General features: G+C 46.7%; 2 protein-coding genes across 5 annotated transcripts in view; one reads left to right on the top strand and one right to left on the bottom strand.

The window, feature by feature from the left end:
- Positions 1–15215, top strand: part of sts (steroid sulfatase (microsomal), isozyme S) — a 50092-nt gene extending 34877 nt beyond the window's left edge. Inside the window, exons 5-12 of one of the 3 annotated variants that reach the window (XM_056595467.1) lie at positions 915–1043; positions 2805–3219; positions 3739–3875; positions 4091–4228; positions 5642–5801; positions 11261–11382; positions 11884–12185; positions 14184–15214. In XM_056595467.1, coding sequence (XP_056451442.1) covers positions 915–1043; positions 2805–3219; positions 3739–3875; positions 4091–4228; positions 5642–5801; positions 11261–11382; positions 11884–12185; positions 14184–14279 — 1499 coding nt within the window. In that variant the 3' untranslated portion in view covers positions 14280–15214. Of the gene's footprint in view, positions 1–914; positions 1044–2804; positions 3220–3738; positions 3876–4090; positions 4229–5641; positions 5802–11260; positions 11383–11883; positions 12186–14183 lie in introns of all 3 variants that reach the window. The other 2 variants (XM_056595469.1, XM_056595468.1) reach the window with 2 other exon arrangements.
- pnpla4 (patatin-like phospholipase domain containing 4) lies at positions 14490–18084 on the bottom strand. 2 transcript variants are annotated; one of them, XM_056595471.1, is made up of 7 exons: positions 17867–18070; positions 17249–17464; positions 16317–16411; positions 16047–16182; positions 15530–15595; positions 15187–15339; positions 14490–15003 (listed from the first exon to the last, which is right to left on the bottom strand). In XM_056595471.1, exons 2-7 carry the CDS (start codon positions 17426–17428, stop codon positions 14872–14874), a joined length of 762 nt encoding a protein of 253 aa, XP_056451446.1. In that variant the 5' UTR covers positions 17429–17464; positions 17867–18070; the 3' UTR covers positions 14490–14871. The 2 variants fall into 2 exon arrangements, with proteins under 2 accessions (XP_056451446.1, XP_056451445.1); XM_056595470.1 differs by having other exon boundaries at positions 14492–15003; positions 15187–15342; positions 17867–18084.
- Between the last annotated feature and the right edge of the window lie 8881 nt (positions 18085–26965).

Genomic DNA, 26965 nt, shown 5'->3' with positions numbered 1-26965 from the left:
CCAGGGGGCTGGTTTTTTCAATGTTTGTTTTTTAGTTACGTTCGGAGCAACTGAATCAATGGCAACAGACAAGGCAATGTTGAGGTCATCAGTAAGGCACTCCACAGAACCACTATAGTTACAAAGAGGTACAAGTGAACCAGATAACTTATCTGCCATAGCTGTAATGGTTGCAGGTGTGATGCGGCGACAGCTGAAAGTATCTTGCTGATCGTCGCAGGGGCAGGATACCACCACCTGGAAAGTGAGCAAAAAGTGGTCTGATAAAGCTGAGGTGTAGGAAGAGACCACTAGCTGTGAAATGTCTACACCGCGTGTCAGAACGAGATCCAGCATGTTTCCACCGATGTGGGTTGGGTGCTGGACGAGCTGTTTGAAGCCAAGCGTATCTGTAATGGACAGAAAAGCCCTTGCGAGGGCATCAGATGGGTTATTCACATGAATGTTGAAATCCCCAATAAGCAAAATATTGTCTGAGTATGTAGCCAGATCAGCTGCAAAGTCAAAAAACTCATCAACAAAAACTGAATACGGTCCTGGGGGACGGTATATTACAGCTAAAACGAAAGAGTCTGGAACTCGTTTCGCTTCTCGGGGAGCTGAGGTGCAGAGCGCTAGCACCTCAAAGGATCTGAAAATATATCTATTCTTTGGCTTTAAATTAAGCTTAGAATTAGATATCAGGGCTACTCCACCACCTTTCTTAACTTCTCTAGATACTTGGGTGCTAACGTAATGGGGTGGAGTAGCTTCGTTTAGGGCTAGAAACTCATCTGGTTTTAACCAGGTTTCACAAAGCCCCAGTATGTCGATGTTTTCATCAATAATTAGATCATGGACCAAGAGCGCTTTAGATGAAAGCGACCTTATGTTCATGAACCCTATTCTGAGTGCTTCCATTTTATTATTTTCAGAGGGAGTCCGGTTAACACTCAGCTCTGAAGCGGTCAAGGGGATGCCGCGGTTTCGACATACTGGTTGCGGCCCTCGCCTGCGGGTTTTACACCTCGAGACAGCGCGAGGCCGCACCACCGAACATATAGGTACAGCGTTATTTTCAGAGGGAGTCTGGTTAACACTCAGCTCTGAGGCGATCAGTGGGATCACCAGAGTTGGACATACTGGTCGCGGCCCTCGCCTGTGGGTTTTACACCTCGAGACAGCGCGAGGCCGCACCACCGTACATATAGGTACAGCGTTATTTTCAGAGGGAGTCTGGTTAACTCTCAGCTCTGAGGCGATCAGTGGGATCGCCAGAGTTGGACATACTGGTCGCGGCCCTCGCCTGCGGGTTTTACACCTCGAGACAGCGCGAGGCCGCACCACGTACATATAGATACAGTGTTAATTTCAGAGGGAGTCCAGTTAACACTCAGCTCTGAAACAATTGGTGCAATAGATACTGGTTCAGCTAACCCATCTGCTGTTCTAGACTCTGCAACGTAAACTATCATGTTGCTAGCAGGTTTGCTAAACTTCTGCAGCCCAGCGTGCTGTGAGTGGATGAGTCACGCCTGACTAAGACATCTATCTATGTTTTTTGACATAATTGAGGCGCCTAACCCAGTAGGGTGTAGGCCGTCTCTCATGAGCACACCAGGACGACCCCACAGGGAGGGCCAGTTATCTATGAAACCAAAGCCCTGCTCTGAACTATGTCGTGCCAGCCAGCGATTTAGAGACAATAATCTACTATAACGCTCATCATTACCCTTATCGGGTAGAGGGCCAGAGAGAATTAATCGATGCCGACACATCTTTCTGGCGAAGTCACAAAGCCTAGCTATGTTGCTTTTTGTGACCTCAGTTTGTCTTGTCCTAGCATCGGTGCCGACATGAACTACAATGTTGTCGAAACTAGTGTCGGTGTTTGGTTCATCTAATCTAACTCCAAATGAGGTCTGCAACATGTCAGCACCCTAAGATTAGCTTCAATGTCGGGAGCCCTGGCCCCAGGTAGGCAAATAACTTTCGCTGGCGAGTGTAGTCTAACTTTACGTGTAACAGAGTCACCTATGACTAGCGTTTCTACCTGTTTTAGCATAAAGAAAACAGAGTATCTGTTTTCTTTATGCTAGCTACCCTTTCATCCTCTAACTGACAGATACGTCTCTCTAACAGAGCTATCTTATCCATGAGAAAGGCAGAGCAAGGACAACCGGAATCCATGCTTACCGTGGTTGATGCAGACGGAGCTCCAGCGAGGAAACAGCGAATACAATACAGAGTATGCAGAACAGGTCGCAGATATAAATACCGAAAAATAGATACAAACCGAGATAGCAGGTCGACGCTAAGCGTCCTGCTAACCAAACCAAACAAACCAAGCCGGCTACCCGGAAGTTGCGTCTGCGGCGTCACACGGCTGCGTCTGCGGCGTCACACGGCAGCCTCGGGTCAGCCTGTAGAGAGAGAGCACAGGTTACGTGAAAGACGCACGATAGTGGAAAGCAGCTAAATCAGAGGTGATTTTGCTGCTTTCCACTATTAATGTATCTATATGATATATAGGCCTGATAATACTCATAGTTAATATAAAAAGTAATGGTTAATTTCTCCCATACTCACTTACTTACTCGGACACCCACTCTTTCACTCACTCGGTCCCACTCAACTACTCGTTCTCCCAATCAATGTAAATCCCTTCCTTAGTCATTCACTCACACAAACGTCCGAAATTTTGTCGGACGTTGGTCCTCTCTAGTGAAATCTGTTGTGGAACTTGTCATTGCTCGGACAAACATCTGACAAACGTCCAATAAACGTCCGATAAACGTTGAACGTCCTTTTCCCGCCGCCTCCAGGAAAGTGGCACCTGGGTCTGAACTGCGAGCATGCCGGGGACCACTGCCACCACCCCGCAAATCACGGCTTCGACCTCTTCTACGGCACGCCCATGACGCACCTGCGGGACTGCATCGCGGGCCATGGCTCTGTCTTCGCCCAGGTGTGGCCGTACGTCCGATACGTGGTCGCCGCCTCGTTCTGGACAGCCGTCCTTTGCTTCGCCTGCCTGCCCGCCCCGTTCGGAGGCTGGCGGGTGGGGCTGGGACTGCTGCTGATCGGGGCCGCCACGGCCGGCCTGTACCTCGTGTTCGACCACCTCATCGGCGCGCTGAACTGCGTCCTGATGCGGGACCAGCAGGTGGTCGAGAAGCCCTACGTCAGCGAGGACCTGACCGCACGCATGACCTGGGAGGCGGTGGACTTCATGGAGCGGTAGGGCGGCGGTCTGGGTTTAACGATGGCGATGTCGGCGGTGGTCATGATTGTGGTGTTAGTGGGTGGTGGTGGAGATGGTAGTGGTGGAGGTGGAGGTGGTGGTGGTGGCGGTGGAGGTGGTGGTTGTAGTGGTGGTGGTGATGGAGGGTAGTGGCGGTGGCGGTGGAGGTGCTAGTGGCGGTGGTGGTGGTGGTGGTAGTGGTTGTGGTAGAGGAGGTGGTGGTGGTGGTGGTAGCGGTGGTGGTAGTGGTGGTAGTCGCGGTTGGTGTAGTTGTGGTGGTGGCGTTGGTAGTGGCGGTGGTGATTGGTGGAGGACGTGGTGGTGGTGGTGGTGTTGGTGGAGATGGTAGTGGTGGTGGTGGGGTTGGTAATATTGGTGGTGGAGGTGGTATTGGTGGTGATGGAGGTGGTGGTGGCGGTGGTGCTGGTGGAGTGATTCCCTCCCTCCCTCCCTCCCTCACCCCCCCCATCCCTCCCTCCCTGCCTCATCCCCTCACCCTCTCACCCTCTCACCAGTAACTCGGGGAAGCCCTTCCTCCTCTTCCTATCCTTCCTCCAGGTGCACACGGCCCTCTTTGCCACGCCCACTTTAAGGGAGTCCGGCCCCCACGGTATCTATGGCGACGCCGTCCGAGAGGTGGACTGGGCTGTGGGTGAGTGTGCCTACCGGTTAATTGGGTTAGGGTTAATTAATGTCCGCCAAATGAATTGTTTGCGAGGTGCCTGCTAGGTGTGCGTGCTAGGTGTGGGTTCTATGTGAGGGTGCGTGCCAGGTGCGGGAGTGCTAGGTGCGTGATAGGTGCGGGTGTGCTAGGTGCGTGCTAGGTGTGTGTTCTGAGGTGAGCTCTGACCATACCCCCGGCCCCAGGGTTCGTCGTGGACACACTGGAGAGGCTGAACCTGAGGGGCAACACGCTGGTGTACCTGACTTCGGACCAGGGCGCCCACCTGGAGGAGGTCTCGGACCAGGGCGAGGTCCACCATGGCTCCAACGGCGTCTACAAGGGTAGGAGGACGCCCCCGCTCCACGCTAGCTTTTAGAGCTAACTGAGGAAGAAGGGCGGGAAAATGGAGAATGAAGTTTAAAGGCGAATGAGGTGCTAGGTGCATGCGTGCTAGGTGTGTGCTAGGTGTGAGCTACGTGTGTGTTAGGTGCACGAGTGCTAGGTGTGTGCTAGCTGTGTGTTAGGTGCGAGCTAGGTGAGTGCTAGGTGTATGGTATGTGTGTGCTAGGTGCGTGCAAGGTGTGTGCTACGTGCATGTGTGCTAGGTGCGTGCTAGTTGTGTGCTAGTTGCGTGTATGCTAGGTGTGTGCTAGGTGTGTGCTAGGTGCGTGCTAGGTGTGTGCAAGGTTTGTGCTAGGTGCGTCCGTGCTAGGTGCGTGCTATGTGTGTGCTAGGTGTCCATGCGTGCTAGGTGTGCAGGGGAATGAAGCCAGTCAACTTCTATTGATTAAAGTTGGTAACCAGGTCATGTTTTTCCTCTGTATCATGAAGCAGTAGTTTCTATGTCCGTCCGAGGTGTTTGTTGAGATTATTTTGAGATTATTTTCTCACTCACTCACTCACTCACTCACTCACTCACTCACTCACTCACTCACTCACTCACTCACTCACTCACTCACTCTTCCCTCCCTTACTCCCTCCCTCAATCACTTACTCGGTCACTCACTCCCTTACGGCCTGATTCCACCGGACGCGTTACGGCAACGTTACGGCAGCGGCACGTCTTGGCCGCGGTCACCGCAGCAGATAGGTTCCACTCTAATCAATGAGACCATTTCCACCGGGCGCGGCTGCGGAACGTCTCAGCAGCGTCCCAGGAGCGGCGTGCCGCGCCGCAGCGCTATCGTTCCGTAGCATTCCTATTTTTGCCGCGAGCCGCTGCTGAACCGCGTCAATTTCAACAGAGCAGATCGATCAGGGCAGGAAGTTAAAAAGTAAAAGCCATAGAGCATTCCGCTCAATTTTCAAAATAAAACATTATTACGTCATGACCGGTGGCACCAGGTCAGCAGTCAATCAATCAAAGGGTCTCAAATCATCCTTTTTATAAGAACAATGTCAGAAAGGACAAAGCCTGGCATTTAATTGCAGTAGTTTTGGGAGTGGAAGGTGAGTACATTAGGTTTAGGATTATCGCGGGATCTCGTGATCTCGCGTGAATACGGCTGGCTCGCAAGGCAGCGTTGCGCTGCCGTAACGCGCCCGGTGGAAATGCAAGCAGGGCAAAGTCGCGGCCAAGACGTGCCGCAGCCGTAACGTTGCCGTAACGCGTCCGGTGGAATCCCGGTGTTACTCACTTACTCAGTCACTCATTCACTCTCTCCCTTACTCACCTCTCACCCCCTCCCTCCCTCCCTCCCTCCTTCCACCCCTCCCTCCCTCATTAACCTAAGCACCACCCTTCTCCCCCCTAGCGGGTAAATCCACTAACTGGGAGGGGGGGATCCGGGTCCCGGGGATCCTCAGCCTGCCTGGGCTGCTCCCCCGGGGGCGGGTGGTGGACCAGCCCACCTCCCACATGGACCTGCTCCCCACCCTGACCACGCTGATGGGGGCGCCCCTGCCACATGACAGGTCAGACCCCGCTAGGTGGATGATTGGTTGAATGTGAGTAAGGATGTGTTAATCTGTGTATGCATGGGTGAATGTGTGTATGAATGGGTGAATGTGTTTATGAATGGGTGAATGTTTATGAATGGGTAAATGTGTGTATGAATGTGTGAATGTGTATGCATGGGTGAATGTGTGATTGTGTGTTTGTATGGGTGTATGTGTGTGAATGGGTGTATGAACAGGGGTGGATGGTGTATAGGGGCGATTTGGGCGACGCACTACAAACTGGGAGAAAGAGGATTATTTTTTTTTTATTATTCTACACGGCAAAAGTAGTTTTCAGTGTTCTAGACTATTATTATTCTATTATCTGTCATTGTCCAATCAGAATCGTCAGATTCAAGTCGCGTTTCAAATGGTCCCGCCTCTATGGGCGAATTCATCGACGTGGAAAATCGCCCAAGCCTTCTCCGTTGACTCTAATGTTAGCCTTCAATGCATTTTCAATGGGGATTTGGGACTCGCCCTAACGTGCTTGCGTCATACGTAACTGAGCAAAGACCACGAAGGCATATCTTCGATCAAGTCACTTACTGATTTCAACATGGCAGCAAACGTGCGCAATTCCGTTTCGTCTCTCAAAGAAGTTCCTTTTAGTCGACGACCCAATTCAGAAAAATTGGAAATGAAATATATTGTATATAGTTCTCTGCAAACCTATGGTGGCATCATGCCTTCAGTGTGTATATTGTATATAGTTCTCTGCAAACCTATGGTGGCATCATGCCTTCAGTGTGCATATTGTATATAGTTCTCTGCGAACCTATGGTGGCATCATGCCTTCAGTGTGTATATTGTATATAGTTCTCTGCAAACCTATGGTGGCATCATGCCTTCGGTGTGTATATTGCAGAGTTCTTCCAAGAAAGGGTTCCAATCCAGGATAGCTTTTAACACACTTTATTTGTTGTATGGTAACTACGGAGGAAAAGGAGGTGGAAGCGTGTTGAACACGTGCTGAGCGTCTCCCAGCTGATCAAAAACATTAACCCTTTGTCTGGTAGCAGCTAGAAGATTCTGACGAGTTTTAGTTTACTGTTGACTATTATGGTCGGATCCACATGGCCTGTGTGAAGTGGGCGGAGCCGGTGTGACGTTACCCTCGGCTTCCTCACTTGTCTGTGGTGCAGCATTCTGTGGATGGAGCCGTTATTGCATCCTTCAGTAAGGTCCTGCTCCCCTTGTGGCTATGTATAGTATTTACGGCTTATATGTTTGGTCCTGCTTCCTAGGGGCTATGTGGGGGCAGCTCAGGTTCTTAAAGGCACCCAGTGCAACTTTCGAGGCTTAAAAATAAACATTCAATTTCTAGTATTTTTTACACGTAGTAAGTTTCAATAACTCCATACCAATACATACCGACATTCAAGCAGCAAAGATGAGACGTCGTTGTGTGGTGAGAACTGATAGAAAATCGATAACAACAACAATGCCGCCATTTTCTTTATTTTTTGTAACCTACAATAAATAAAGCAGGCTTCCAGTCAATGGAAAAATGGCTTCTCCCCACCGACGATTGTTGTTGTTTACGATTTTCTATCAGTTCTCACCACACAGCGAGGTCTCATCTTTGCTCCTTGAATGTCGATATGTAATGGTATGGAGTTATTTAAACTTACTACGTGTAAAAAAGACTAGAAATTGAATGTTTATTTTTCATTGAATGTTTACATAAAGTTGCACTGGGTGCCTTTAAAATACGTAACAATTAGGGTTGGGCAATCGTCTACAAGCTTCCATCGTCCGATAGCGCCCCCTAGCGATCGCCGATAGTTGATACTATGGGGGGGTCATCTTTATAATAATTTTATAATATTAATTATTTATAATAATTTATCACTTTGAAAAAAACGCGTTTTTATTTTTCAATTTTTTTCTTAAAAACAAATACGAGGTCTTCCCCTTGGACCAGCGTGAGCCGTGAGCCTCCGCTGATTTAAGTTTCGATGCGTCGGCGCCAGCGGCGCTGTCATGATGACACACGCTGATGACACACAGCTCGTAGCTGTGTTCGAAATCGTTCCCTATCACGGATATAGTGCACTATATAGGGTGCTCGCTATTTTGTAGTGTTGTTCGAATTCTCACTGGTTAATTTCATGCCCTATATAGTGCACTTAAAATACCCAAAATGTGAGTGTACATATGATGTTCCCTACGTGTTACTCCCATATACCACAATGCAATGCAGTCGTGTTTTTCCGGAGGAGAAGAAGAAGCTCAATAACCGCAAGGATAGCCGCGGGAACGTATTCTCAGCAGGGGGTGCTGAAAAAAAAAAAAACTCAGCCTGCACTAGACTCGCAACTTGCTACATTGATAAAAAAGAAATATAGCAGCGCAGCTCAATTACACCAGTGCATGCGCGCACAGTCGAAAATCGATCGTTGTGTTCACACCATGGTTCACATCCAGCTTCTCGCAGAACAAGTTTAGCGCACCACCGCTCCCCTCACACTTTTTCATATAACTTTTTTTCAGCACTAGGTCATATGAGCATTAAATAAATGGATATATTTAATGCTCAACAGTGCGTCTCAAAATGCCTTGGACAGCAGCGAGGATGACTCGCTTTGCCAAGGGCCGAAACAGTGCGGAGCGACCACAGCCAGAGCGAACACAGCGGGGCAGAGGAGTGTCAGGAATAGTCTTTGGTGTACACATCAGTACGGCCTATTTGCACTACTATTTAGTGGCAATCCAGTGTTTTATTCCAAGCCTTTTTGTTTTTGTATATTATTTCAATGAATACAATTTATTTATTTATAAAAACAAGATCTGGTCTTCAAATCTTTTTTCCAAATATAGGTCGTCTTACAATGGGGTTTGTGTTTATATTCGGACCAATACGGTACAGCGGGCGCTCACATGACGTTAAGCATTTCCTGGTGCATGTGACGCTTCAGAACCTAAAATCCCGTTTCTCCCCGTTGACACGACAACACATAACCGGCGTTTTCAGAAATCTCCACTTTGGCCGGAGTTTTTAGAAATGATCGTTTTCTGTGATAAGACAGGGAAGGACTATTTCTCTGCTGATCAACACTATGAATGCTGCTAACGAATAAATTGTAAAAAGACACACCATGTGAAGTTATTTTTTCGTCTTGGCAAGTAGCCTTGTAATAAGCGGGATGATGTAGTATAGAACGTCGCCGGTCATTATCTAAAATAAGCCCCTTCAGGGTGAAGCAAGACACCTCCGCTGCGCGTCGGCCGCCTGTTCGCCCTGTCACAAGTATAAACACATAACCGGAATGCTGCAGCACCCCCAGCACCCCTACTTCCCGCGGTACGCAAGCGGCGAAAACGACTACATTTAATGATGGAGTCTCCGGCTTTCGTTTAGAAATATCAACAATTTATTTGGGATTTAACAAGAAAATGAAACATTCAAAATTAATAAGAAAAACCTTGTTCAAGGAAATGTAACATTCAACATCAATACAACCTCCAGCTTTCCTCTAGAGTGCCCGGTTTGTTTACACAATCTGGGCGCATCTGTCTGCGTCACACCCGGCGCATTTACTGACGCAAATTACGTTTAGAAATGTTCAGCGTAGTGTCCGAATTCTCGTTTGTACATTCCCTATGTAGTGCACTATATCATGAACACTATAGGGAATAGTGAGTGAGTGAATAGGGAACGATTTCGAACACAGCTCATGTACCACAGCTGTGACCCGGAAATGGTGCAGCGGGGTGTGATGTCATTTCGCCGTGCGAGCAGACCGGTAGGTTTCGAGCCCCTCCCCTCTCCTCTCGCAGCAGTGAGTGAATACGGCAGGTCAGCGCTACATAGTATGTTTTCCACCGGTGCCAGTTAATTTCAATTACAATTTGCGGGGCTTTTTAAGTTGAAAAAAAGCGCTTTAAAAAATAAAATAAAAAAAATAAAAAAATATTATTAAAATATACTTATCGCCTTTTTATCGGCTACTTGAGACGATCGACGATGGAATCCATCTATCGTCGATAGTCGATAGAATCGACTATCGGCCCATCCCTAGTAACAATATTGTATAGTTCTCTGCAAACCTATGGTGGCATCATGCCTTCAGTGTGTCTTGAACAACCACACATAAAAGGTTGCACATATTATATTGATATTTTATCGTATTTGTCTAAATGCATACTTAACTGTAGATAGATTTATGAGTGAAGTTACCAACACAATAGATTGTCCGTAACACACTCACCCCTTTTAGAATCACATTCTCTCACTCTCACTCTCTCACAAACACACATACAGATTAGGGCCCGACCGATTCATCGGCCTGCCGATTTAATCGGCCGATTATAGCCTTTTTGAAAATAATCGACATCTGCCAAAAAGACGCTGATTACAACCGATTTTTCTTTTTTTTTTTTTCTTTTTTTTTTTGAAATGTTATTGCGCTTAGTATCCTGCAGATTGCGCTCCTACTCGCCTAGCTAACTAACAACTTTAGCTGGAGTAAAAAAGAGGAGATTGAATTTTACCGTACAACATGAAAGCACGCTCGCTCAGGCAGCTGCGCGCTCACCTCACCAATGTACACAAGACGCGTTGTTTGAGCATGTTGTGCCTGTTTTTCTTTAGGTCCCAGGCCATGTTAATTTGTTATACTGTAGACTCTAACGGTGAGACCATACTGCTCAGCACGCACGTGTTAGTCACTGCTCACGAGCGCAGCACATTGGGAGTTAGTTATTTATTTTACATTTTAAATTACACTCATTTTTGACTGTAAATGTATTCTAAAACACTCAAAGGTTCTGCATTCAATTCACATATTCGTCAAAAGTGTTTAAAGTATATTTAAGGTATCAAAAACTACGTTTTATATGCTTTTTTTTTTTTTTTTTTTTTAATCGGCCGATTAAATCGTAATCGTAATTTTTCTCTGAAAATAATCGGCATCGGCACTCAAATTTCAATATCGTTCGGGCCCTAATACAGATAGAGACAGAGAGAGAGAATGTTAACTTGTGTATACCGGTAATTCCCAATTATTATTGATGTATTTGCACTTTTAATCTTGCTGAATTCTACAAGGCAAATAAATTAAGTCAAAACTTAGTTCCCTGGCTCCATTCGTCTTTGTAAGGAAATGTTCTATTTTGTCTTTAGGGGCAAATGTTCTATTTTGTCTTTAATGCTTTGTTTTTATATGAAAAACACAAACAAATCTTCGGGGGGAGGAGGGCCCCAGACCCCCCTACAGGGGTTTGGTTTACAAACTTTCTGCCCCCCCTATAATAAAATTCACCAGCCGCCACTGTGTATGAATATGTGTGTATGATTGGGTGGACGTGTATATATGGGTGTGTTTGAGTGGACCACTGGCTAGAAATCTGCGGTATGAACGCACACATTCATACACACATTCACCCATTAATTCAGTCTGTTAACCTCCTCCATCATGTTCTACCGGCAGGCAGCTGGACGGCCACGACCTCATGCCGCTGTTGCTGGGTCGGGCGACGCGGTCTAGCCACGAGTTCCTCTTTCACTACTGCAACGCCCACCTCAACGCCGTCCGCTGGCACCCGCCAAACTGTGAGTCTGCGCCTTTAAGGCCGCGCTGCGTTCAAGGCCCATGGGGAACTAGAGACGTCTTCAATGGTACAGATCTTGAAACTCGTAATTTCCACGTGTGACAATTAATTTGTATGAATGTGTGTATGAATGGGTGAATGGGTGTATGAGTGGGTGAATGGGTGTATGAATGGGTGAATGTGTGTATGAATGTGCGAATGAATGTGTGAATGATATGTGTATGAATTGGTGAATGAATGTGTAAGAATGTGTGAATGAATATGTTTATGAATGCGTGTATGAATGTGTGAATAAATGTGTATGAATGTATATGAATGTGTTTATGAATGTGTGAATGAATATGTGTATGAATGTGTGAATGATGTGTTTATGAATGTGTGAATGATGTGTGTATGAATGTGTGAATGATGTGTTTATGAATGTGTGAATGATGTGTGTATGAATGTGTGAATGATGTGTGTATGAATGGGTGAATGATTGTCGTTCCCCCCCCCCTCACAGCGGACGCGGCCTGGAAGGCCTTCTACTTCACACCCGTCTTCACCCCCCCCGGTGGCGAGTCATGCACCGACACCCTGGTGTGCCTCTGCCACGCTCCCTACGTCACCCACCACGACCCCCCGCTGCTCTACGACCTCTCCCGCGACCCCTCCGAGGCCACGCCCCTCACCCCCACCACGGAGCCGCGGTTCGCCGTCATCATGGCGGCGATGGCGGCGGCGGTGGAGCGCCACCTGGCCTCTCTGGAGCCGGCGGACGACCAGATGGCCCTGGGCCACGTCCTCTGGAAACCCTGGCTGCAGGTGGGTGAAAGGGTGAATGGGGATATGAGTGGGTGAATGAATGGATTAAGGTGTGTATGAATGGGTCTGAATAGGTGAATGTGTGTATGAGAAGGTGAATGAATGGTTGGATGAATGGGTGAATTGATAGGTTAGTGAATATGTGATTGCGTGTATGACTGGTTGTGTGAATGAATGGTTGAATGTGTGAAGGAATCTGCGGGTGAATGAATGGGTTAAGGTGTGTATGAATGGGTGTGAATAGGTGAATGTGTGTATGAGAAGGTGAATGAATGGTTTGATGAATGGGTGAATTAATAGGTGTGTGAATAGGTGATTGCTTGTATGACTGGTTGTGTGAATATGTGTATTAATATGTGTGTGAATGTGTGTAGGAATGGTCGCATGTGTGTGTGAATGATTGCATGTGTGAATAAATGGGTAAATGAATATGTGTATCAGGGGTTTTTCTATAAAAAAAAAGTAGCAGGGAGCAGACCCCTGCGCAAAGCCGAGGGAGCAACGCGGCCGAGGCGGGGGATGGTGTGGAAGGGGGGTCTCCCCCTTCCACGGCGCGAAGCCTTTGAAAAAATAATGATTAAATGGTACATTCTGAGGCTATCTTAGAGAGAAATTCTAGCTCTTGTGGTCATCCTGAAAAACTAAAATACTATCAACTTTTGGTAGACTTGTACAACGTTACCCTGTAAATAAACACGACAAATTTCAAAAATATTGGCTAAACTTTTATTAAGTAGGACAAATCACAACAGCAGCCGTCTGTTCCTGAGACTGCCCCAACGGCTCACTGCCTTGTCAAAATCAAATTGATCAATTGCAGGCCCCTCAATACTGATCCTGAGGAGGTGGTTCAGGGTAGCGTTAGTCATGGTAGACCTCCTGTGCCATGCCTCTATGGAACAAGTTTTGGGGCTCTAGAGTCAATAATGGCGACGCTATAGAAATGTTACTATTGTTGTCGTTTTCAGTTTTGCACTTTGCAGACGGTCCCTAAGCTCGCGGCTGAAAGCCGATTGCTCGTAGAAGCCAATGCAATTCAGTTTTGCACTTTGCAGACGGTCCCTAAGCTCGCGGCTGAAAGCCGACTGCTCGCAGAAGCCAATGCAATTCACCGTTCGCTAAAGATGGCTCGTTTGGATGAAAACTATGTTGTAGCTGGTTCTCTGGGTTACTACACTTTTATTGGGCTAATTCGGCCGTGCAGCTGCCATTTAGTTCCCTGCTACGGGTTCCCTGGTAACAGGGAACAGGGAACCCTGTTCGACTGTTCGACTGTTCGTTTTGCTCTCGCAAAACTCTTGATCAACACTCAGCATTTGTTTATTTCTGTCGTTCATTGAAACCGCTTTGTGCAGAGAGAACTGGAATGGTCTTGTATACTTGCTTAGCATCTTAGCGCCTAGACCAAAAACCCATTCAAATACATAGTAGCTAGCTAGCTAGCTGCTAATAACTTTAACGTTAGCATGTCGACTCGGTCTGGGAAACTCCAATTCGGATCGGAATATTTTTGGAGTAATTATAAGTTATTTGAGGATCAGACACATTGTCAGGTGGTGGTGTTGGGATATTTTCGCGGAGAAAAGATCGTTTTGAGAAATAGTGTATGTTGTGCAGCAGCATGTAAGTACAGATCCAAGTCTGACAGGTTCAGTCGGCATTTCGGTAGGATGGCGCACGCCGGGAGTATCGGGGCGCAGCGCCCCTGTTCCCTTGTTTAGAAAAAACCCTGTGTATGAATGGGTCAATGAATATGTGTATGAATAGGTGAATGTGTATATGAATGAATGTGTGAATATGTGTATGAACTGGTGAATGTGTGTATGAATGTGTTAACGAATGGATGAATGTGTATATGAATGGGTGAATGGAAGGGGCATGTGTGTCTGAATGTGCGTGTGAATAGGTGAATGTCTGGCAGTATTGTAAAGCGCTTTGATTAGCCCCTGGTTAGTAAAGTCAGACCACTAACCTCGTCGTCCATCTTGTTGTGTGCAGCCGTCCTGCCCGGCCCGGGGGGGCTCCGGGGGCGGTCTGTTCTGCCGGGAGGAACGCCACAGAGTTCAGAAGGCCACAGACTGGAGCGTGGGCTAAATGACGTGGTTTTAACGATAACTGAAATAAAACGATGGATATGACGTTTTTGTGGCAATAGTGTAAACGAGAGCAGTTCATTCACCCATTCATACACACATTCATTCACCCATTCATACACACGGTTTCTCATCGGTACCCTTCCCCCTCTTTCCTAAAACTCTACCTATGGTGTCGAAAAAGGAAAACACTTGGCAAGGGGGTTCACTTCTGTTTTAAAATACATTTAAAATCTCTGTAGAGCCGTTTGTCCCTCCTGGGTTACTGTAGAAACATGGCCTCAGGGGTAGAAGCACTCCCTTCCCACACAGATACAAAGGAGTCTGAAACAAGGTAAGAATTAATATTATATTCCATTTATTATAATCAATTACATTCAGTTTTTTAAGGTGCTGTTCGCTCAATTCTGTTTGAGGTTTGCTGCCCCCGGCCAGCCATTGGTCCGTTGAGCTGTCCGTCACACTCTTTGATCCGGATCAAGACCAAAAATCGGTCAATCGGCACTTGAGCAGCGCCCCCCTGGTTGTCCATGCCCCCAAACGGTTTGAGTCTCTAGTAATGAGGGAGTTTTGAGCTCATTAACGCTAGCTTGTTAGTACAGCCATCCCTCCTTCTTCAGGAAGCGGAGGGTGTCCTCCTCACCCTGTTGGCATAGCGACCGCATCCGAGCGAGGGGGGGCGGGAACAGGGCCTGGTTCAGCCTCACAATGTTGTCCAATGAGAGCTGAGGGGGGGGGGACAGAAGAGGAGGAAGTGGTCAGAGGCGATCGTGATCCGCTTTTCCGAGAGTCAACGTGCGTCAGAATGTCGGTCGTCGTGTTTCGTTTTGGTGTTAGTCGTGGTATGGTCGTCACCGTCGTCATGGCAAAGTTTGTTGAGGTTCTCTCTCTCTCTCTCTCTCTCTCACCAGGATGTTCATGTTGGCATGCCGGAAGTGGCGTTGGGACCGTCCCGTGTGGGCGGGGCACACGTTGACGCCCTGCCCGGCGAAGGGGGAGACGGTGAGGGTGCGGCCGGAGGGAAGGAGGGGGAGGCCGTCGCTGAAGCCCCCGTCATAATACTTCTGGGGGAGGGAGGGAGAGTGGGGGGGGGAGGGAGTCGGGTAGAGGGGAGAGAGAGAGCGTGCGAGACAGAGAGGGATAGAGGAGAGAGAGAGGGAGAGTCTTAGAAAGGGTCATTCTTTGAGTCCTATCATGCATGTGTCATCTTCATGCTTGCATTCCCAGTCATTCCCACGGCGTTCCTATTACCTGTCCGCGGAACTCCAGGGTGCGGAGTCCGGCGTAGACTGGCACGAAGCTGCTGGCCAGCAGCGCCTGGGTAAGAGATTCATCAGTTCAGTCAATAAATGGGAGGGAGAGAGAGAGAGGGAGAGAGAGAGAGAGACCTTAACATCAAAGGTTATTCTTAGTTTGTCTTCGTCAAAGTTGAGAGTTTCTGAAATCATATTAGTAATACTATATATATATATATATCAATCAGTGTTCAGACAGATAGGTTATCATTTAATGACGAGAGAGAGGGAGAGAGAGATATCAGCATTCACACAGATAGGTTAGCATTTAATGACGAGCAAAAGAGGGAGAGGGTGAGACAGAGAGGGGGAGAGGGGAAGGGAGAGAGGGGGGTGAGAGATTGGGGGAGACAGAAAAACAAAGAGAGAGGGGGGAGAGAGAGAGGGGAGCAACAGATGGACAAAGAGAGAGAGACAAAGAGAGAAAGAGAGACAGACAGAGAGAGAGAGAGACAGAGAGAGAGAAACCACACCATAATCAGCTCGTCCCTGGAGCTGAACTCTCCCACCAGGCTGTTCTTCCCGCTCTTGGCGTGTGTGACGGACACCCAGAGTCTGTCAGCCGCCACCTTGTGGGCGTCGCCCGGCAGGACATCCTCCATCCCGCTCCTGGACGGAGGGGAGGAAAGAGGGACAGATCCTCATCAGCCAATGAGCTCTCTCTCTCTCTCTCTCTCTCTCTCTCTCTCTCTCTCTCTCTCTCTCTCTCTGCCATCTTTTCGTTTGTAACATTCAGTTTGTACCGTAGAGCTAGCATGAAGTCGTAGCCCGGCGTCAGGGCTCCCAGCTTCTGGCTTCGCACTTCGGCCGCAAACTTGTAGGTGAAGTCTTTGCAGTGCTGTGAGAGAGGGAGGGCTGTAAAACGGTTCTTAAACTATAAAACTGATATGTAACTGTAAAACCTCATCTGTAACCATGAATGGGATCTGTAACTGTAACATGGATCTGTAACTTTAACATTGATCTATTACTGTAACATGGACCTGTTACTGTAACATGGATCTGTAACTTTAACATTGATTTGTAACTTTAACATTGATCTATTACTGTAACATGGACGTGTTACTGTAACATGGATCTGTAACTTTAATACGGCTCTGTAACTATAAAACAGATCTGTAACTGGCGGATCTGTAACTGTAAAATGAATCTGTTACTGTAACATGAATCTGTAACAGTAAAACGGATCTGTTAGTCTAAAACGGATATGAAACTGTTACATGGATCTTTAACTGTAAAACTGATCTGTAATACGGATCTGTAACTCTAAACGGATTTGTAACTGTAACATGGATCTGTAACTGTAAACTGTATCTGCAATTTTACAGCACTATCTGCAACGGTAAAATGTAATCTGAGGTACATCAAATAGTAGGCTTACTAAAGATACTTCCATTCATCCAATTGTAATAAACATAAATATTTAATGTGCAACTTAATTATGTTACGCATTGTGCACAGACGTGCACGCACACACACACACACACACACACACACAGACAGGGTAGGCACACACAGACAGACACACACAGACACATACGCACACACAGGGAGGGACTACTACACACACACACACACACACACACACGCACACGCACACGCACGCGCGCGCGCACACACACACACACACACACAACCTTATCTAACGCTCTTCGTCCTCCATGTGTTCCTTTACCTCCACCTTGTCGGGGGCCGTGATGAGCACCGCGGCCACCAGGGCGCCCGCGGACGCCCCGGCGCACGCCCGGAGCGACGCCACCAGGCGGTCCCCGTGTCTCAGGAGGGCCCCCACGGCCCCCAGTTGGTATATCCCCATGAACCCGCAGGCGGCGAAGGAAACGTTCAGCGCGGCCATTCACTCCGGGAAAGGAGGGGGGGTCGCTTCGCAGAACTGCGCCGAAAAGCAATTAAAGTTAATTTAAATGTAATTCACAACGGGTCGTATCAGCTAAGCCACATTGACGTTTTAATTCGTGGCTGAAAAACATGCAGATTATCTCGTTTTAAATAGTTGATTTGTCCCAGTGCCATAATCGATTAGACCTCTATTAATAATTGTGACCTGTCGGTAAATTAACGCTTTCTCAATGGAGTTGCGCACACAGAACTAGATAGATAGAGAGGTCTCTATTTAGTTTATTTGCATATTTCTATTTGTTTTATTAGTATCCGGAATGGTATTAAAAGGAAAATAGTCAACCTGAGCCAGACAATTATGATTATCTAATTATTATTATTATTATTATCAATAAAGGTCGAGGTCAGCAGCTGTAACTTTAGATCGGTTCCTTACCAGTGATAAAGTATCGCGACGTCACCTCCTTCTTCACGCAGTTTTGCAGATGTCGCGAGATCTAAAGTCGCAGCGGGGGAGCCTGGTGTATCTTGGTGATTTAAACGATAAGATATAATGTCATAAGCGACAAAACACGACTAGATCCACAGTAATAGCCGGTCATAACAAAGCCACCGGCGTGCTGACGCGTTTCACTTCCGGTTTAACTTCTTGTTCCTGTTTTTTCAAAGTAAAAGTCCTGACGTTTTTAAGGTAAAAGTCTTGCAGAATGTTCATCCAAAAATATATCAAAAGCCCGTTTTGTGATCAAATATCAATCCAGGTGGTTTATACTTTGCTCATTCAAAGCCCATGGTGCAGGTTAACCGGAAGTTTCGATTAATGGGTACATAGAGCACTCAAAATATGTATATAAAGTTAGAAATGTCTCCAAAATGGTGTTAAAGTCCAGTTTTTGTCGTTTTTGGTTAGTAACGGTTATTTTCTACGCAATTCGGCGATGACGTCACATGAGGTAGACGCATACTAGAACTAGCACCATGGCGTCTAACGGGGATGAGGAAGAGGTAGCAAGACCCACAGTCAACATTTATGATGGCCCACCACAGCCATATAATTTCGAACCGGTTAGACGTGAGAGGGCAAATGAGGAAATACCGAGAGCCGATGGCCGTCAAAGACAAATAAATGCATGGTCAGAGGAGAATGACTGGAGAGTTGGTGAAGTGTCCTGGTGAGTTATTGCTACCATTTAGAAACGCAGCAAGGAGCGCTGGAGCTAGTCGTTTATGAACAGCAGTGCATACAATAACAACTTCTTTTTTTTTACTGTCAGTGAATAGCATCGAGTGAAAGTCAACTTTTTCTTTATATCTAGTGACAGTGATTATGTCGTTGGCTCAGATAAGTACCCTAAACTTAGTCAGAAGATCTAGAAATAGAAGGCATATTATGCCTTCTAAAAAGAAGGCATATTATGCCTTCTATTTCTTCTAAATATGGGCTAGCTTTACAGTCCCACCTGTGAACCCCTAGTGTTTATTTCTAAGCTTTAACCTATTTCTCAGGTGAAAATGTTGTTTGCAAACGTAGCCGACGTCGAGTAGGCTGGTCATGTCTTCAGTGTGATTATTTTTGATAGTGCTAACTCGTTTTCCTCGTGATTGATTGTCATTGAAACCGTCAGGTTACCCCTTACCGGGAGAGGGAGAGAGTAGTAAGCGTGTCTGTGTCGCTGTGTTTGGCAGGTGTCTGTGTGGGCGGTGTCGTCCCATGGAAACTGTGGTGGAGAGCATGTGTTGTAGGGAGGTGAGCGCGTTTTGGTCGCTGGTCGAGGAGCTCACCCCGCGGCCAGCAGATGAAACGTGCCTAACGCAGCATCCTGGATTTGAGGCATGCTGCCTGAATCCGTTTGTGCTAAAAATAGCATACTCACACTTCAGGCAGGATCATGGTCCCCTTCAAGCCAGCACGCACGAGTATGTTCATGGTTTATGTTTACAAATCTTTTTACACTGAGTCCTTTGAACCAACAGTTATAGGTGACAGGAGATGTGTTGCATACACAATAAACATGCATAAGAAACAGGCTTAAAATGACGTTTCCAACCTACTTACAGAGAGTTTTAAACTTAAGTATCTTTCCTACTTATCCCTAGGCAATACCGGTACACTAAAAAAAAAAAATCTATATAAAAAAATGGTTAGGCACAAAACATACAAGGGACACTGATGAAGGGCTAGACCCGAAATGTTTAATTCTGATTAATTCTGCAATAGTGTGGTCATACCTGAGGGTCAGCTGATGGTTCTCTTTCTCTCACACACACACATACTATTTCATGCATACATGCAGTGATACTTACAAAAAGCACATCAAGCAGACACACAGTGAGCCCAGACAACACCGCACACAAAGGTTGACAAGGCACCGGTAAAATGATTGCCAAATTATTTTGAATTACATACAAAGAAATTTCATGCAAATAATAACAACTAAATCATTGGAATTTTCTGTGGAAAATAATAATAATGTGAAATTAGGTTTTCTTGAAGCGTGACTGCCGGGCTAGGTAGAGGCTGACGGCCTCCTCCTTAGGAATCTGTTCGAAGGATTTGGCGATGGGGGCTGGTGCATTGGAGGACGAATTGGCGCTAACCTCTCGAAGAACCGCGGGTGAATTGACGTAGCTCTCCCGAAGGGCCTTCATTAATGATGTTGCATAACCTGCAGACATAAAAATAATAATATTAATTATAATAATAATATTACTTTATAAAGATCATGGTCACTGATCACCGATGTCTCGTGCGCCATCTCAAAATATGATAGAACTGCATGACACTGCTTACCGTATGAGGCTGCCTCTTTGATGGAACGCATCACATGGGCACCTTTTCTGAAGCGCGGATACCGCACGCAGTACTTCTCCGTTCCGTCACTTCTCCGTGCTGTCTCGCGATTGGCATTGTAATGCAGCGCCGCTAAGAGAAGCCTACAAAATAACACATTTGAGAAAACCTTTGGAACTTGGTGTATGTATGACAAAATACTACAATAGGCATGTTAATAGGTAGGTACTATTATTACTATAAAAGGAATAATAATTGGCAGTGTTATTCCATTGGATAGCACTGACCTGCTATACATCCCAAGGTATGAAAACCCTGTGTGCTTGGTGAGGGAGTGGTAAGCCTCAAGGGAGAAGTCTACACTGTCTACACTGTCCACGGTCACCTGCTGTGAGGCGTCTGTCAACATCTTGCGAAAACAAATATAAAAAAGTATTTAAGAAATAAGTATAGTATATATAAGTATATAAAAAAGAAATCGGTCACGGTCAAATATATGTGAAAGAGAACTGTAGCAGTCTAGCACTAACACAAAACGCAAACACACTGTTGTGAAAGCCGCTTGATGATGACGATCACTGATCCAAACACTAGCCATGAAGCTTTCATGACGATATGGACATTTATTTCAGGGCAATTTTGTTTTGGCTCATATTCGTGAATCACGAAATATGCTCTTCTAATGTCAGACTGATCATGCTTGTAGTGGAGGCTGTGTCAAAGGGAACACGGTATGCAAAATACACAGAGCTAGCTAACGCGCAGCTTGTAATTAGCAGCTATAGCATTATGCTTACCGTGGCAATCTCTCGCTTGAGGCAGACGGTGTCTCTCGACCTCGGGACAGGGCAGGCAGAGTGGTTTGCTGCATGCACAGACGGCACGGCGGTAGGAATTAACTTCGCCATCCTCTCACTCTTTAAACCAAGTGAGACCATCTTGGCATCCCCTGAGTGGTAATCCTCCTCCTTGAAATGCGCGCTGCATATTCATGAGTATGCGGTAACAGAACTAGCTGAAAAATAGGCTAGCTCTGTGCTTCCGAAGCACCCAGCTTCGGAAGATCCCTTTATCCTTGGGGAAGCTATGTCCACTTTTGCTGGAGTTGTTGCACCCGCCACAAATACAGTAGTAAACCATTTTATCTATTTATATATCTACTCTCTCTGTCTCTATCTATCTATCTATCTATCTATCTATCTATCTATCTATCTATCTATCTATCTATCTATCTATCTATCTATCTATCTATCTATCTATCTATCAGCTATCTATGTTATGTTATGCTATGCTATGCTATGCTATCCCTCACTATCTATCTATGTTATGCTATGCTATCCCTCACTATCTATCGATGCTATGCTATCCCTCACTATCTATCGATGCTATGTTATGTTATGCTATTCTATCTATCTATCTATCTATCTATCTATCTATCTATCTATCTATCTATCTATCTATCTATCTATCTATCTATCTATCTATCTATCTATATATATATATTTATCTATATATATATATTTAGGCTATCTCTATCTATGTATTTACTTATATAATCTGACACTGTCACTCTCTCACTAGCGGCTTCGGCTGTGTTGTCCCAAAGCGGAGTACCTCATCTGACGTCATGCAATGCATTGTGGGAGAAATAAGAATCATCGCTGACCTGTTGCTAACCGCTAAAATATCACCTACTTTTCTTATTATATTTATTTTTTGTGATACCCTACATCATCAAATACAATGGATAATTGTTTAAATGTTTATTACCAACTAGAAAATTGCCAGAAAAAAAATAAATAATAACCTGCACCATGGGCTTTAAACACAGCCAGACATTGCTTATTAGTAATTCCTGCCTTCATTTTGTGTTTTTAATTTATGAAAATCACGCGAATAAGCAACGCAAGTGTGGCATTAGGGGAAAAACAAGCTAGCCGACAACGCCACCCTAGGAATTGCACCCAGGGATATATTAATCAATTAACTCAAAACAATTAACTAACACACACGTTCGTTGACTGACGGCACCAGAGACGAGGTTCCAAAAATAAGTTGTTTTATTAGCTAAAACATGTGGGTTCCACATGTAACAAACATGACAAATGAAATCACACTGTATGTAAGGGATAGACAGGGTGATTAGGGCTGAGGCTTACCAGCAGGGGGCAAGATACCAGGAGACGGAGGGGGAGATACATAAACACCAACCAGTCACTCGTGCTCGCACATACACACAGCAACACAGAATCAAAATGGTAAAATAAGAGAAATTCCAAGAGGACACATGTGAAAACACACTCGGGAAGGGAGGCACCACCACCTAAGGGATCTAGTTGCCTCCCTGCCGTGGGCACTCAGCGCCTGGAAACGAAGGAATAGAAGAGAGATGAGGGCAGATACAAACGACCAAACAACAATAAACACACAACTACACAAAATGACCAAGGCTATGGTAGGGTGGGTGAACAGATCACTTAATGAACCGCCACTATAGAATTGCCTATCACAAGTGCTAGAACTCACAGAATGTAATTCACAAAAGGAAATAAGTAAGAAAACAAAACAAAATATAACACAAATACACAAACCAGGCCCAAAAGGATCTTAAACATGCGTGATAGCCCACTGGCTATCCGCAGCTATGAAAAGGCCTCCTGCCAGTGGCTTAACAGAATCAGGGCTCAAACAAACCATAAACAGAATCCCCCAAATTAAACCAAACACTAAACCACACACACTAATTGCGACACGGACAGGTGGAAACACACAAGGACAAGTCAACAGATAGCCGGATTAAGTTTAAAAAGGAGTGGTCGTTAGCTTCTTCGCCGTTATCTTCCAGGCTAGCCCAGGACAGCTAAGGCAGCTTTGTAGGTAAGCAACGGGTGGCAAAAACAGCAGTCGGCAACGACACAATCGGCAGTACCTAGAAGGCATACAGGTCACATCATCATCATCATCATCATCAGTTTTTCCCGCTAGGCGCATATCTGGCCTTGGGGCGCTACTGCTGGAGAGTTGGAAGTCTCTGTTCCAGCAGCAGCTGTCGAAGAGAGACATCCTCAGACAGACATCCTGTCTGTCTTCGACATCACAACATCAGTCAGGGTTAGGTACCTTGTCAAGGACACCTCAACACTCAGCTAGGAGAAGCCGCACTTCAGGTTACCAGCCAACCCGCTCTACCTCCTGAGCTACTGCCGGACCATGTTAGAGATATGTTTAGCACCCCGTTAGTGCTAAACATAATTCTAAAAACAATAGCGATGTAAAATAAGGGATACCTACGAGGAAGTTGGCAACTTCCTACTTAAGCCAGCGAGCTCACAGCGCACCGCTGAATGTTACCGTTCGGTAGGAATCCACACCGAGACTGTTACGCGATCAACAATCCTGCACGCATCACCAACCAATGCAGGGCACCAGCAGGCACCAGCAAGCAACAGGCACAAGCGCTGCAAAGCGACCAGTGTGAAAAAGTAAAACACCATGCTACAAACAAATCAGAGTCAGAGCGTCCATAGGGAAAGCGTGCGTACATACCGGTAGCAAGTTGCCTGGAGGGGCGTAGCAGGAAGTAACGAGGAGACAAATTGTGGCACCTCCCGACACAAAAAGCTACCTCAGAATAAATAAGATGGAGACGCAAGCCATTGGCTGTGACGGCCCTGATCATTACAAAGGGCTCTGCCCCTGCGTCTCACCACACAAGCAATTTGGTTTGTAAGGTTATGTCAGCAAACTTATGAAAAAACAGACCACCCCTCCTCCCCCCACAGACCTATTACCGATTTTTTTTGACTACACGATAAGATTTCCATTACTTCAAAGGTTTGTCAACGGCAACCCAGCTCTGACAATATCTAATCCTGTGTGTGTATCTCTCGACAGGAGAGATTAGCGTTTGACACTGGTAATACTCGCAACGGGGTCAATCAGATGTTGTGTTTCTGTACCTCTACCGCTTTCAAACCAAAAGGCACATTTGTCGCCCGTTTGCGTTGTCGCCCAAGTTTTGGGCGTAATCATAAACTGTAGCTGTGCGAGTTTTTTTCAGCCGAATTTGCTGCAGTTCACCCCGGACTGCGCTGCAGGGAACGGTTGGCCGGTTGAACGCTGATTGGCTGTTACGTTACACATGTCACTCAAGAGGGCACGTTGTTGAACATTGGCTGTCATCACGCAAATGTCGCGGCAAAGTGGAAATATTTCAACTCGAGCGAATTTGTTGCTCTACAAATCCTTATGAACGCGCTCGCCTGTGCAGGGTGAAAGTGTGGCGCGCTTTCTCTAGCGAATAATTTGACCGATTCGCGTCGCTACGTTCACTTTGTATGTTATCGTGTCGCCCCTTCGCGTTTGGTGTGAACGCACCTTAAGGAGATACCTCATTACACACGGGGATAACTCTTAGACAATCCGACAACGATACATCATGATGTGAGTCGGCCTAGGACTACAAAATGGCCATGCAAAGGAATAAAGATTTCGTTCTTTATTCACAGAAGGTTGAATATGTGCATGAAATGATAAATGTTCATAAAATTCATAAACCTATTCACCCATTCACACTACAAGTCGACCCCTCAGGACGACAGCCAGCTGGTCAGGAGCAGTGAGGGTGAGGCGTCTCGCTCAGGGACACCTCCACACTGGGGGGAGCCGGGGATCCAACTAGCAACCTTCCGGTTACCAGTCGACCCGCTCTTCCTCCCGAGCCACATACCGCCTGTCGTTTAGTCCCGGAAACACAGCGAAGTTCTTGACACAGGGTCCAAAGTTCCCGCCGATCCATTCTTATTAAACTCCCTGGCACTCTCTCCCTCCCCAGCCCCTTAAGTACCCCTTAAGGGCCCCTTAAGCAAGCCATTGCTGCGCATAACCAACATCTTTTACGACTCGCAATACTTCCGCGCTTTTCCTCTACCCTAAGCACCCCAACCCCCCGCCTCCCCTGTGGTGCAGTTCCGACCCCCTCGTCCCACAACCGCCTCGGTCAGCGCTTCCTTTTACCATTGACCCCACCCGTCCCCCGTCCCCTCACCCCTCAAGAGATACGAGTTCACCTAGACTCTGCATAGCCTCCCCCTCCCACCCCCCCTCCTACTTATTGGATGTTTTTACGTCCTGGCACTTAATGTACGCACTTATTGTATGTTGTACTTAGTTATAATACTTACTTGTGTAGCACCTTATCCTAGCTATCTGTGTTGTATACGGGGAATGGGCTTACCCAGTGATTGTTAGTGTTTGGCACTTGGTTCTATGAACATCCTTACTGTACCGACAGAGATCCGAGCAGAGACAGTCAGGATTAGAAACAAGCAGATGAGGCTAGATTAGGAAGTGGTGAATGACTGGAGGATTATGAACTCTCACACCAGATTCTCTCTGTGTAGGAATTTTGTCTCTGTCCAAGGTGCTGAAGACAGTTCCACAACACACACACAACACCCCATTGCACACAATGACACCTTCACAAGAAAACACACACACACACACACACACACAACCACACTACATGCACACACATATCCCCCCCAAGCACACACACACCTACACACAAAAATATATGCAAACACACACACACACACACACACACACACACACACACACACACACACACACACACACACACACACACACACACACACACACACACACACACACACACACACACCACAAGTGGTATCTGAGCAGCAGTCCAAGGTCGCTCAGATAAGTCAATCTGTTATGAGATCAAATAGCTCCTGTAGATCAGGGGGAAGGCAGGGGGAGGGAATGGGTTAGGAAGGGCCTGGGGGTGTGTGTGTGTGTGTGTGTGTGTGTGTGTGTGTGTGTGTGTGTGTGTGTGTGTGTGTGTGTGTGTGTGTGTGTGTGTGTGTGTGTGTGTGTGTGTGTGTGTGTGTGTGTGTGTGTGTGTGTATTGGATCAAAGTGAGAGAGGAGAACGGGGGAGGGGCCAAGGATCAGCTGTGAAATACATTTGATGTGAATGCGACGGGTGAGGTGAGGAGAGGGGGGGGGTTGTGTGTCTCTGTGTGTGTGTGTGTGTGTGTGTGTTTGTGTGCGTGTGTGTGTGTTTGTATGAATGCATATGTGTGTGTTGGGGGAGTGTGTCTGTTTGTCTGTCTGGCTGTCCTTCTGTGTGTCTGTCTGTGTGTCTGTCTGGCTGTCTGTCTTGAAGGGGGTAAGGGGAGGGGGAGGGAAGGTTTGGCGAGGTGGGGGGGGGGGGGTGGGGGGCATCCAGAAAATCAAATCCTAGCCTGCCGTAATTAACTAATGAGGGTCACGTTTCAAGAGCATTACCATAATTAGTTTAATCCGTCGGTGAACACGACAACGCAAGACGACCACTTTCAGCTACTTCGGAAACCGATGCGGCCGATAACGGAATAAGTTAACTTTTTATCGGAGTGGCCCTCTTATTTTTTGCCGAATTATTCCCCTCTTTTCCGTCCCTGTTTATTTGTCAGATTCGAGGTCAGTGCGTCCCGGCCCGTAGTCGGCGGTGAATTTATAAACTTCAAAAGGGAACGTCCATAAATTATTCCTGCTTTTCCCGAAACCTCGAAGCTCGATTCTCTGCCCCCCCCCTCTCTCCCCTCCCGCCCCCCCCTCTCTCTCTCCCTCTCTCCCTCCCACTCTCTCTCTCTCCCTCTCTCACTCTCTCTCTCTCTCTCTCTCTCGCTCCCTGCCTCCCTCTCTCTCTCCCTCATTCGACCTGATTAAATATTAATCT

Source organism: Gadus chalcogrammus, chromosome 7, assembly GCF_026213295.1.
Source record: "Gadus chalcogrammus isolate NIFS_2021 chromosome 7, NIFS_Gcha_1.0, whole genome shotgun sequence".
NCBI classification, from domain to species: domain Eukaryota; kingdom Metazoa; phylum Chordata; class Actinopteri; order Gadiformes; family Gadidae; genus Gadus; species Gadus chalcogrammus.
Note: the sequence above shows the minus strand (reverse complement) of the source record. Positions and strands in the feature narration are given on the sequence as shown.